Source organism: Lissotriton helveticus, chromosome 2_1 (assembly GCF_964261635.1).
Source record: "Lissotriton helveticus chromosome 2_1, aLisHel1.1, whole genome shotgun sequence".
NCBI classification, from domain to species: domain Eukaryota; kingdom Metazoa; phylum Chordata; class Amphibia; order Caudata; family Salamandridae; genus Lissotriton; species Lissotriton helveticus.
In genome coordinates this window covers 591,317,974-591,332,342 of record NC_136059.1, presented here as the reverse complement: position 1 = coordinate 591,332,342, position 14,369 = coordinate 591,317,974, and the positions used below count along the sequence as shown (strand labels likewise).

At 37.0% G+C, this 14,369-nt stretch overlaps 1 protein-coding gene across 2 annotated transcripts in view; it reads left to right on the top strand.

The window, feature by feature from the left end:
- TNPO1 (transportin 1) overlaps nt 1–14,369 on the top strand; it is a 1,741,771-nt gene that overhangs the window by 12,967 nt on the left and 1,714,435 nt on the right. For both annotated transcript variants that reach the window (XR_013607056.1, XM_078675276.1), the window contains exon 2: nt 13,895–13,970. Coding sequence is in view for 1 of the 2 variants with exons in the window: in XM_078675276.1 (XP_078531402.1) it covers nt 13,895–13,970 (76 nt within the window). In the remaining variant the exon portion in view is untranslated. The remainder of the gene's footprint in view (nt 1–13,894; nt 13,971–14,369) is intronic.

Sequence of the window (14,369 nt, the reverse complement as noted above, 5' to 3'; positions counted from 1 at the left end):
AACATTCTACGAGTAACAGTCCGTTACTTCTTTAGCTTGGCAGATTTGCCGCATCCTGTCCTTGAATCCGTCACTCTCAGAGCACGTCTTGCACAGTTTATTTTATTTATTTTACTGATGAGCGCCAATGTGGTAAAACTTTCCACTTCTTTCTGCTCGGCTCTTCACGACAGGATTCCAAACACCCACTTTCACAGGCCTTAGGCTTTAGGCCTCTCTTTTGGAAACTAATATTCAAACAAACACAAAACATTAATTAATTAGAGAATTGAGACCCATTCTGTTACCCACCCCCTTTGCTAAATATTAACCCATTAGTTCATGTTACCTGGCTTTAGCACAAAAAGCAGCATTTTATATTTACTTTCTTCTTTTAGGGCGCAGGATCCTCCACGAGCTTTTGCCACAGAAAAGATGTAAAGACATAACATAAGCACACAAAATAAGCACATGCCATTAATTATTCAGCCGCATTTAATACTGACAAAGACAATAGACAAGGTTAGTTTATTATTTTTTACGAACTTGCAGTTTGCAACATAGAGCACATGAGTTAGTCCCTCGTGTCATGTAATGCATTTTAAAACGAAGTTGATTAGTACTTTTCATCACAAACTTATTAGTACAGTTATTTTATTATGGAAGTTTAACTTTGCGATTCAGAACAAAATATCATTCTGAACCTCGCTCCATCAACTCCCTCATCTGGTGATTTCAAAATCACCAAACTACACACAAAATTTTCAGCAAAAATGTATAAACCCTTGAACATGTTTTGGACAATCACAGTGTTAGTATTTCTAAACTCTAGACTCAGCTGTTTGTCTGCAACTCTCATATTGGGTTCTACGAAAAACTCTTCTAATTCCATTTCTTTTTCCTGTTCCTTTCTGAGTTGATAGATTCAATTCTTCTCCCTAAGATACTTCTTTCTTTTGTGTAACATGCAACTAATTTTTAACAAAAGTATCACAAAAACTATGACTAATAAAGGAGTCAGTATTTTACCTAAAATTGAACTACCAATCTTTTGAAACCAGGTTTTGATTGCTGCAATTCTTTTGCTCCAGAGTTCTGATAAATCTTCATCTTCTAAAGGTTCTATTTCAGCATGTAGCTCAGTTATATTTTTGATGTACATCTCTATGCTCCGACTCTTGTCTGGGATATATGTGCAGCAATGCTGAACATGTAAAATCCCACAGACTCCTCCCTCTTTAGCTAGCAGAATGTCAAGGGCAAGACGGTTCTGCATTACCATTGATCTCATGGCAATAAGTTCTGTGTCAACTAATTGGAAACCACTAGCAGTATCAGTAGACAACCTATCAACAATTGTGGACAATTTTCTGATTTTGATTGCATTCAGGGTTATACCCACCATAGGTATTACTGCACCAAATATGTCACCTAACATTTCTGAAAAACTTTCCCTCTTGAACCTATTCAGGTGTTTGCCAATTTCAAATGAACCCTTTGCATTTCTATCTACATGAACATTTTTTTTGAAAAACTAACCCAACAAAACAAGTCCCATACCAGTGGTCTGGGAGATTGTAATATGCTTTGTCCCCACATACAAAATAAATTTCAGGAAATATTGGATCCTTTCCACCTTTGAATCCACATCCACCCAAGATTTCGTAAGTATCCTCGCATTGACTTGCACCTACAAAATAATTGTCAAAAAGCGTGTTATCTCTCCTAATACAAAGCTTTCCACTAACTGGCTTATGTGAATAGCAACATTCTCTGTTCTACCATTGAGCTTTTCATCCTCAATTTGCCAAAACTTAGATTTGGTTTGTTTCAGCATTTCATTCCTTTTTTAAATTGCTCTTCTCTCTTCAACTAAGTTAAAGAAAGATTTCTCTTCCGTTCTCAATTTACAAGTTAAATTATTTCTAAAAGCGTACTCATAAGTAAGTTCATTAGTAACTATGAAAAATTCCCTCATCTGTTTAGCAGGTTTCAGTTTATTCAGACTGTTATCAACTTTTAAATTAGCAAAAATTTCGTTGTAGTTAGAATAGTAATACTCTAAACGACCTGTCCGATAAACCAAACTAGTTATTACGCTACAAGTGATGCCATAAGTAAGGGGAAGCATATTATGTCACCCCTTCCGAAACAGAAACAGGTAATTTCACACAAATGTAACAGTCTTTCACTTCCATCACTTTAACATATTCAGATAAAAGTCTTGAAGGTATTACTAGAAAAATCATCAACAGATCTATCTTGGTGGATCTCTGGTTTATAATCAATAACTCTGTTAGTTATGCCTGCTGCATCATGGTTATCTTGTTTAGACATAGCTTTACTTGTCATATTAGCTTTGTACATCTCGTTGTCTAATCCAAAAGGGAAAATGACAGCTAAAATTAACCAGACCAAAATAACAAAATCACACAAATAGAAGACATTTTACAGCATCTTTTGAGTATCTAACATCTCAAATTGCTATTAGTATAAGGCATCTTTACTTTGAAACAAAAGCCTCTTAAAAAAAAAAACATTTTGTATATATACACCCCCCTATTTCAACATTTTTTTTTAATAAAAAGGAAAACTCTACTTTCTAACAGCTTTTCTTCGACCTTGCGTCTTACATCAAATGTGTTTTTCCCGCTAACACACTTCTTCGACCTTGTGTCACCGAACACAATTTCTTCAGCCTTATGCCAAATACAAATTTCAACTATTTATATTGGAACAAAATCAATCATTATTACTTGTATCATCTAAATCTTCTTGACTACTACTATTCACCTCCACCACAGGTGGGATGATAATGTACGTCCACTCAGGGGACTTGTACTTTTGGTTAGGCTTTACTACTCTTTTTGCTCTACCACTAATCACTTCTATTTTCTTTCCTGCTTGATTTTTCTTGTCTAAGTCTCCTTTTTGACTAGAGACTTCATTAACCTGCTCTTTTGATCTGTTCACTAATTTGAATTTTAGGCTTTCATTCTCATTAGGCCAATTATCTCCTTTTCTTGATAATTTCTTCTTTGGCTCAGTGACATTACACTCTGCTCTCCAAGCTCTTTTCCTTGAACTTCTCAGTTGAGATTCATAGTCACTTTCATCTGTTTCGCTGTCTGAGATTTCAATTCTAGATTCAGGTACTTCTTTACTCGGCAATTTCACTCTGTTAGGAACATCATCCTTATAACTGGTACTTGGTAATTCGTCTTCTTCTTCTTCAATTACTTCTAACTTCCCAGTTTCAGAATTTTCGTTCCTTCTTCCAGAGCTTCCAATCTGCTTTTCAATACCGTCCTGATCTTGAATCACTTCTTGTTCAGACTGTTTTTCTGCTTCTTTTTCTAGCACATCTTCAGAGTCTTGTATCACAATCTCTTCAGTATCTTCATTCAATGCCTCATTCGCAATTGAATTTTCCAGATGTCGACCTTCTTGTCGATCTTCAGGATCTGGACCTCTTTCAGGTTCTTCTTCGGAGTCTGAATCAGCTGTTGTGTCACCTTCGTCACGGTTTTCAGGTGGTGGCACTCGAATGGTGTGACTAGCATGAATTCATCTCTTCAAACCTTTACACTTTACTGCATTTGTTGTGATAAGTATCACCTGTCTTGCCTTTTGCCACCTGGGTACTAGACAATTTCTTCTTCGGTGAACTTTTGTTCTTACCCAATCTCCGGGTAACAGATCATGAGCTTGTTCCTTTTCCTTTGTAATCACATCAGTTCCCACCTGATGGAACACAGAAGTCACCACATCAGATAGTTTCTTGCAATACTTCAATATGACGCTATCATTAATGCTCAATAGTTTGTCAACTGGAACAAATGTTTGTCTCGTGACTCTGCCCATAAGTATCTCATGGGGGCTCAAGCCTGTCTTTTTATCAGGAGTACTTCTCAAAGACATCAAAACAAGTGGAAGTGCATCTGTCCACTTCATTCCTGTAGCTAGACACATTTTAGCTAATCTATTTTTGATTGTGCCATTCACTTGTTCAACAACACCTGATGCTTCTGGTCTATAGGCACAGTGCAGCTTTTGTTTTATATTCAATGCTTCACAAATCATTTGTAATAATCTGTTTTCAAAATGTGTTCCACAATCAGTCTCAACCGTCACTGGAAATCCGTACCTAGGTATGATCTTCCTTAAAAGCAATTTTGCAACAGTAACTGAATCAATGTGACGTGTTTGGAACGCTTCCACCCATCTTGAAAACAGACAGATTATCACTAAAACGTATCTCAATTTGTTATGGGGTGGCATGTCAATGAAATCCATCTGCAATCTGGTAAAAGGACCACCCTCCCGTCCTATGGTTCCCATGCTCACAACTGTTTTTCTGTTTGGGTTGATCTGTTGGCAGATCAAGCATCTCTGACAAAAAGATTCTGCAATTATTCTGAATTTTGGATTGTACCATGTTTGCCTAAACAACCTAATCATTGAATCTCTGCCTAAATGTCCTGGACCATGATACATTCTAGCCATGTCAGCAATCATGCTATCTGGCATAACTGGTCTGTCATCTTTGTAAACCCAAATCTCATCTTCTTCTCGCTGTCTGCAACCTGCTTTTAACCATGTGTCTTTTTCCTCATCATCTGCCTCATCTTGTAAATCTTTAACTCCTTGCCATGTCTCAACTACAGATGTTAGCATAAGTGAGTTCAAAACATCTTCATTGTCTTTTTCCCGATTGATTGACATATTGTTCTTTGCACAGAACCTCGCAATTTCATCAGCATAGGCATTGCCCTTTGTCATATAATCCTCTCCCTTTTTGTGCGCTGTACATTTCACGACAGCGATTTTCTCTGGCAATTGAATACCATCGCTCAATCTCTTGATCAATTTTGCATTCCTTATTGGAGTTCCCGCAGAAGTTAAATAACCTCTTTGAGACCAGAGCTGGCCATAGTCATGGAGTACACCATATCCATACTGACTACCAGTCACTATGGTAACTTTGAAATCTTTTGCTCTTTCACATGCACAAATCAAAGCAATCAATTCAGCTACTTGAGCTGAACGAATTCCTTTGAGACAGGAGGCTTCAACTACATCTGCAACTGTGCAGACAGAATATGCTGCTCTCGGAACACCTTCATCTGTTCTCAAGCATGAACCATCAACAAAATCTGATTCAGCTAATGGGACGTCTTTGATATCCTGCCTAGGTTTGGTGCAATATTCTAAAACATCCAAGCATTCATGATCAACGTCATTCTCATTCCTGATTTCAGTTATAGTACCATCAGGCAGTAATGTGGAAGGATTTAAATTCACACACCAGCAATCGAAACGTTATCTGATCCCAGAATAAATTTTTCATATTTGGTTAACCTGTTACTTGTCAAATGCTGTGTTTTGCTTCTGGTAAGAAGAATTTCAACTGAATGGGGTACATATACTTTTACAGGAAATCCCATTATTATTCCTTCACTTTGTTCAAGACTTACACTAGTTGCAGCTACTGCCTTTAAGCAGCCTGGTAATGCTTTTGCAACCGGATCAAGAACTGCTGAGAAATAAACAATTGGCTTTCTCAGTTTTCCATGTCTTTGAATCAAAACCGATAATGCACATCCTTCCCCTTCACTACAATACAGCTCGAATTCCTTCTCATAATCTGGCATGCCTAAAGCAGGTGCTTCACATAAACTTTTCTTTAACAGTTCAAAAGCTTCTAACTCCGTTTCTGTTAGAGTAATTGGGTCTTTTATGTCTGCTTTTGTCGGTCTCTGCAAAGGGTTTGCAATTACCGAAAACCCACTAATCTATTGGCGACAATAACCTACCATTCCTAGAAACATTCTGACCTGTCTCTGTGTTTTTGGAGGTTGCATTCCCTGAATCATTTTAATTCTCTCAATTGTCACTTGCCTGATTCCTTTTGCAATTCTATGACCAAGATATTTCACTTCTTGTTTGCATAACTGCAATTTTGCAGGAGACACTTTATGTCCCTCATCTGCCAAATGATTTAAGAGAGTAATGGTATCTGTTACACAGTTATCTCGTGTTTTTGCAGCCACAAGGAGGTTATCTATGTATTGCACTAATGTTGACTTTCCAGGTAAATCTAGATTTTCCAAGGATTTCTTTAGCAACTGATTAAAAACAGATGGGCTCTCTGTATACCCTTGAGGGATACGACACCATGCTAATATACGCTCTTGGAACCTAAATGCAAACATTTGCTGGCTTTCTGGATGCAATGGAACAGTAAAGAATGCGTTACAAAGGTCTATAACAATATACCATTCTGCATCATGCGGAATCTGATAAAGAATTACCGCTGGGTTTGGTACGACTGGGCAACATGGAACAACTATTTGATTAACCTTTCTCAGGTCTTGAACAATCCTGAAAGTTCCGTTTGGCTTTTTAATCCCCATAATCGGTGAATTACATGGACTGCTTTCAATTTCTTTTAGAACACCTTGTTTTATGAATTTATCAATAACAGGTATAACACCTTCAATAGTTTCTGCCTTCATTTTATACTGAGGAATATTTGGAAAATCTACTCCTTGCTTTACTGTAATTTTAACTGGGTCAACATTTTTCATCAAACCCATTTCATTTCCTGTCAAATCCCAAATTTTAGCATTGACTGTCTTTTTTAGTTCTGTAGGTAAATTTTCTTGATCAAATGCAGGAAATAATTTACTTTCCTCTGCTTCAACCATCAACATTGTTAATCTGTACAGCCCATCTTCTTCTTGTATTTGAATCTCTATACCATCCGGTGAGCAATATATTTTGCAATTCATCTTGCAAAGGATGTCCCTTCCTAACAGGTTTACAGGACTGCTATTACAGACTACAAATCTATGCTTGTCTTTAAATTGACCAATTTCAACTGGTTCTGTTAAATCTGTTTTAATTTGTTGATTAGCTACGCCAACTACTTCGATGGTGTCACCAGAGAGAGGCAGATTTTCTATTTCCACTGATCTAACAGTAGAACGGGTAGCACCTGTGTCCACTAGAAAAGTGATTTCTACATCATTCACTTTACCATTTACAAATGGACCGGATTGGTCTACCTCAAGAGTGGCTCCAAGCACACACTCTTCCTCCTCTCTCAGGCACCGTCATAAGTAATCCTCAGAATCACTCCCTCCATTTTCATTCAACAAATATTGTTGAGAAACATTTGACACATTCACTCTTTGCGGTCTGCTTACCTGTTCACCTCCCCAGAATCCCGTTTCTGTACTGTATCTCTGCACATTCACACAGTTTGGAAGTGGCGGTTGTGGAATCTGACTTTGCTGATTCACTACCTGTCACTGTAGCTGTTGCTGCAGATTTATCTCATTCTGCATCTGTGGATTTAATGATGCATTTTTAAAATTTCTGGGCGGATTTTTACATTCGCGCTTCCAGTGTCCAATTTCGCCGCAATTAAAACATGGGAGTTTCTGCTTTAACTCTTCAATATTACCCGTCAATTTTGGATTATTAAAATTACCATTAAATTTACCTTGATTCTGATAAACATTTTTATTTTCTAATGTTGCTATTTGTTGTTCAGCCACTTTTACCTGTGCCCACATAGCTTTCTCCTTTAGCTTTTTCTGTTTAGCATCTATTTCATCACTGCAATATTTTGCTTTTCTCAGAATATCATCAACTGAAAGGGATTGCCAGCCAACAATTCCATTTCTAATCATTTCACCAATTTCTGGTGTTAAGCCATACACAAATCTATATATAAAGTGGCTCATATCCTTTTCACTTAATTTTTCATAGCCACTGTATTGTTTAAATACCAACAGTAACCTTTCATAAAATGAATGTACTGATTCTTTTGGCTCTTGATTTGTTCTGTCAATTTTAACCCAATCAACTTCTTTTGGGGCAATCTTGTTTTTCAACCACACAATTACTTTATCATATAGATCCATAACATCTGGTGATGGGGCACCTGTTATTCTATCTCGAGCAGGTTCTTCTCTGGGCCAACTTACTGAACAACAATGTCAAAGAATCCATCAAGATCAATCCACAGAACTTTTGAAACCTTAATAAATCTATCTACCTGTCGATACCACTCTACAGGTTTTTCTCTCAGCCGAGAGAAATCATTTGTGAACAATAAGATGTCCTGTCTTGTCCATGGAACATGTACATATCCACCTCCTGCTATTTCTCTCATAGGAAACTGATTTGCTACTTCTCCTCTTTCTCTTTTTTCTTCCTCTCTTTTCTTCGTCCATTTTACTCTCCATTTACCTAATCTTTTCAGGAACACAATTAATTCTTTTATGTGAATTATTCTTCCTGTGGTGTTCAGGTTTTCAATGTCTTTTTCAGTAAAATCTACTCTGTAATTCTTGCCCAAATTTTTCTGACGACTCAAATCAATTTCTAATTCAGTAGCTAACTCCTCTAATTGATCATATTTCATTTTCGTTTTCCATTGTATGATTTTACAAATAAACAATAATTCATCATCCTGATATAACTTTAAATTGTCAGGTCCAATTGTACCAATAATCAATTCCTCCAAATCTGCTTTCAGTTTTGCAACATCAAGTATTTTAAATTCTGGGGTTTGCGGGGTATGCGTTAAATCTATTTTATTTATGCTCTTTTCTGGAGTGTCAGATTCTGCACCAATTGGTGTTCTACATGACGGACTTTGATTAAAAGTTAAATCGGGCATCATTGTTTTCTCTCGATGAATTTCAGATAAATCCGAGTAAATTTTTTCAGCCACTTTCTGGATTTCTGCATTTAATGGAACAGTTAAAGCTGAATGTCTAACTTCCCTTTGACTTTGTTCAAATACTGGAAGAACAGGTCAAATCGTTACTGGTACTGTTACTGCTTCCATGCTTTTAGTTAACTGTTGTATTAATTAATCTTTCGATCGAAAATATTCTGAAGTATTTGGTGTTTCCTCACATCTGTTTGTTCTCATTACATTTCTTGGGATTTCATTTCTCAGCACTGGGGTTTCAGGATAATTTCTATTTTCTCCAGATACACTAGAATTAGTTCTTGATTCTACTCTTTCAGGAGTTTTTGCAATATTCTGATTTAATCTGGGTGATGTCTCATCAATAATTTCTCTAGGAGGAGCACTTGGAGAAGTTCCTGGAGGAACTCTCGGGGAAGACCAAGAACAAACTGGTTGAAAATGGTAAGGTGGCGGTTTCGGTTTTGTTATGTAAATCTCTTCTAAAACCGCATCTTCTGAATCATTTTCTACATTATTATTTTTCTTTTGAGCACTCTTTTGACCTGGCTCTTCTGTAACCATCACTCTTACTGGGTACAAACCATCGCACATGTCAGCACGTCTCCATCGACGCATTCTATCTTCATGAGTTTCCCTGTTAATGTCTAAATTTGGACCTCTTGTTACACCTCTGTTTTCTCGTTCTAATTCAAACATCTCATCCTCCCATTCAGCTAAAGCCTCAAATTGAGTAGGTCTAGGCTTTGGTACAAGACTCATATTTTTTTCTCTTAAGTATTTCAAAACCTTCATGTTAAATGACCCATCTTCCGGCCATGCTAAAACACCATCATTCTTGGTATAATCCATCCAATTTTCAATCCAAAGACAAGTATGATAACCATATTCACCTGACATATAAGCTGGGGGTGTTTTGTACTTCTGAAGTAATCTTCCACCTCGTGTTTCAATTTTCTTGTCGGATTTAAATATATTTTTCAAATTCTGAAACCATGAAAGCTTCTTTTCCTCTCATGTAGTAATAACTCATGTTTATAAACAAATCCGCTTATTTCTAAATGATCGTAACTATTTCCTTGTTGTTCCGCAAAACCAACCAATCCGTGCGCGAAACTCACCAACAAGCCAATCAGGTTGAGCTACGTCACCACCTTGCTCAACCAATAGAATCACCGCTTTCAGAATAAACCAATCAGCTGTCAGCTCGTCTTTGTCACGTGAACCAATCGGTGCGTTCACTGTGACGTATGCTAGCCAATCACAGCGCGGACCCTGTGACGTACACTGCCGCTGCAGCTTCTTCTCTGCCCTTCACTCCGCAAACTCACCCCTCCTTTACAAAATAATTTCACAGCGCCATTTTTACAATTCTTTTCAATGGAATTCAGTTAGTAACCACAGAAAAACAAACCATTTGTCTGTTTCGCTAAAATAAAGTGATAGCTTTTACAGTCATTCAAGTATTCTTTTGCGTGGAATAGACGACGCTATTCTCACAGAATACTCAGATTCGTTGATAAAGTAAGACTACTCTACACTTCTAGCAGGCAATAACAAACTTTGTTTTCTCTGAATGCACATATAGTAACAATTCAAAGTTTCACTCGATCGTATATTACAAAATCATTTACGCACATTCAAACCGAAGAAACCCTAACCATGCATACATGAATCTTGGTAGGACTTTAACCAACCATAGAAATCCTCACTCGATAGTAAGAATAGACGACGCTACCCTACCCTTCACTCAAGCTTGGATAAATTCCACTACTCTTTTCGCAGTGAGTTTTAAAACAGGAAAGATGTCCCTATACTCGAAATCTACGATTTCATAGACTATCCTCACTATACATTTTACCTTGCACACCTAGAATCCCTAAACTTGTGCTGTACGTCCACAACACTAGTGATATATGTCAATACCACTATTTTGAAACAGAACAAATGCACTGTGCAACTTCACTTGTCACACTACTCATATGCCGGCACAACTAGGAGTTTTCACACTGCTGGAAAAAAACCTTTTCGACAACATATAACAACTTGACAAACGTAACATGTTTTAGTCATCAGTCCTATGTAACTACCATGTAGCATGTCCGTTACCATAGTAACCATCCTCTGCTACCAAGGAATTGATCCAGCGCTCCTAATGAAAATCTGTCACCAACGCTACCTATCTCCACAATACTCACCATTGATCATAAATCACTTACCAAGGCCCATAAACCAATGAGACAAATGCTGAGCGACTGAATCATGTGACTTAATTAATCCTGAATAAATCTGATTAACCTCTAACTTATTTATACATTTATATACAACTGCAGTTAAAGTATCTTACCATGGTTTTGAAACAATTATCATTTAATTAAGTCACTAAGGCAAATGGATCAACTGATGGTAACTAGACATGAATAAACAAGTCCAGCTTGTCGTTTCAAAATCTAATTTTATTTACTTTATTTAAAGAAAGAGCATTTTTCAATAAGAATCTTTATTTATTAGCAAGAAAGCAGCATTTATTTGAGGAAAAGGCATATTAATCTGACATTTAAAAGTTCCATCAATTAGCATGAATTAAAGCAAAATAAACAGTTTTCCATACCCTAAGTTCTATTTTACCTGTCTAAAACTCGCTCCACCTAAAGGAAAAGTCATTAAAGCCTGCTGTTCTTACGTGCACCAAAATGTCCAACAGCACGTCACGCCCTTCAGGAATCGGAAAGCGAGAAGCGCCCTCCTGCCCATGAGGCTAGGTTTTATACCTTTCTAACTAGCTAATCTCCACTAAAAAGTATACTTTCTTTTGCCATCCAGAGTTCTTATTGGCTGACAGATGTCAGCTCATGTCATGTCATCACGTATCCATACCAAAGTCGAGCCTTTTCTTTGACGCATCCTGTCCTTGAATCCGTCGCTCTCAGAGCACGTCATGCACAGTTTATTTTATTTATTTTACTGATGAGTGCCAATGTGGTAAAACTTTCCACTTCTTTGTGCTCGGCTCTTCACGACAGGATTCCAAACACCCACTTTCACAGGCCTTAGGCTTTAGGCCTCTCTTTTGGAAACTAATATTCAAACAAACACAAAACATTAATTAATTAGAGAATTGAGACGCATTCTGTTACCCACCCCCTTTGCTAAATATTAACCCATTAGTTCATGTTACCTGGCTTTAGCACAAAAAGCAGCATTTTATATTTACTTTCTTCTTTTAGGCCACAGGATCATCCACGAGCTTTTGCCACAGAAAAGACGTAAAGACATAACATAAGCACACAAAATAAGCAAATGCCATTAATTATTCAGCCGCATTTAATACTGACAAAGACAATAGACCAGGTTAGTTTATTATTTTTTACGAACTTGCAGTTTGCAACATAGAGCACATGAGTTAGTCCCTTGTGTCGTGTAATGCATTTTAAAACTAAGTTGATTAGTACTTTTCATCACAAACTTATTAGTACAGTTATTTTATTATGGAAGTTTAACTTTGCGAGTCAGAACAAAATATCATTCTGAACCTCGCTCCATCACCTGCAATTAGGTCACCATCAGGCAACTTAAGGAGAAATGCACTTAGGTCTGGAAAAGGGCTGTTATGTAGTGCTGGTAAGTATACTGAAATAATATTAATCGTTTTCCCCTCCCACTAACTATAAGAAGTTTGACTGGAGGCTTAAAGGCACATTGTACACCTCGTGTGTCATTGTGTTGATAGTTCCGCCCAAACCCAGTGAAGACAGCAAACTATGATGAATGTGCTGAAACAAGTCAACATCTCTGAAGGGGCTACTTAAGCAAACAAGAAAACTGAAGAAAGCTAAAAATATGAATTGAGAATCATTGACACTAAGAGCAGGACTGCCATGTTGGTAAGACATTGTACCCCTTGCTTCTATGAAAGAAACTGTGAGAGAATAGATCTCTTTAAGAGCAGAATATATCCACTAAAGAAGACTGGATCATATCAAAATTAGACCCGGACACTGATAAAATACATTAAATGTAACTAATATTTTTTTCCACTCAGTTATTTCTTATTTTATAGTGTAAGTCCAATATGTGAATGTATGTAAAACGGTAGCAAAAGATTGGACTGTTGCATGTTATTTCTTTATAACTATTACAAATGCATTCGTAAATGGTATGACCCTTTCTTATGAGAAGTCACCAAAGTCGTAGTCTTTCTGAATAAAATCTGTGGTCTTACACATATAAAGGGAAGAAATAATCTTTACTACATCTACAGGAGGAGGACTTAAAGGTTTTTCATCTCCATACACTGAAATGTAAGCCTAGGTTTAAAATTACATTTTTTCATGAATGTGTTTGTAGGCTTTTTGCTGCACTGTGACCCCTTGACTCATGAGCTCCTTAATTAGGAGAGGAAGGTTGAAGGATTTTTTATTACTTTTAGTTTTTTCATTGCCATCTTGAGGTTTAGGAGTTTGTAGAAGTTCAGGTTGGCACGTTTAAATTCATGGTGCATATCTTCAAAGGGACTAGCATTGTTTTGGGTGGTTAAGTCTTTAATCTACAAAATACCTTTGTTTTTGCCCATTCTTCCCAGAACAGAAGTCTCTCTTCTATTTTGATATCCGAGTTAAACTAAAGCGATGTGTCTAATGACTTGAGCTTGTTCTCTAACTTCCTGTCTAGTAGTTTTTGCTCTTTATTGGGGTTTTAGTGATGTTTAAGGGAGTGTTTGACGCTAACCTTGTCAAGTATATAGTAAATACATTAGTTAGTGGATGCACTGTTTCCTTTTCTTTCTGGAGCCACAATGGTACCAGAGTACATTCCTTTAGGGATTCTTTTTCTTTATACTTTCTTGCCCATTACTCCTGAGCCTTACGTGGCTTGTTCTAAGGGCCGTTGGTGGGTGCCACCACTCATGATTTTAGGAATTCTTTCAGACGTAACATGTTTCTCATATCTGCTGTTCTTGATTGGCCTACTATGAATGTTTTTTATATTACATGACTTATTCCAGTTCACCTCATTGTCTCAAAATGGGTCCTTTTACCATGAAAGTATGAAAGTCTAAGTAGCAAATTGAATAAATATTTAAAAGTGTATTTCAAAGCACCCAAAATCTTTGTTTTATTCACACTGCATCTGATCAAGCGATTCATTTGAAAGCAATCTTTCCTTAACACACTTTCTTTCCAGAAACTAGAACAACTCAATCAGTATCCTGATTTCAATAATTACCTGATATTTGTGCTCACAAAGTTAAAATCTGAAGGTAAGTCTCATTTTAATGTGATTCATGTGTCCTATTCAAACCTTTTTGGCCTTGGGGCTTGGCGGAGCATTGAGCAGATCTCTCGATCTTTTTTTTTTTTGATGACCCATGATTATGTATGTGACTTCACAACTTTGAAATATTTTAGCAAGTATTACATAAAGAATAGCAGAAGCATGCTGCCGACTCTTCCATGTTAGGAATTTTTTCATGTTTACCCAGGAGTTGCTCACATTGATCTTTTGGAAGGAGTCATTATTGCTTTTCCCAGTCACATGGCCCTGCTGCTTCACTTGCTCCAGTCTTGTTTGGATGGGATCAGGTTGTTAACCAGTTTATTTGGTTGTAGTGGCCTCGAAAAGCAAACAATGGAACTTTGGAGTGTAGTTGTGATCTGAA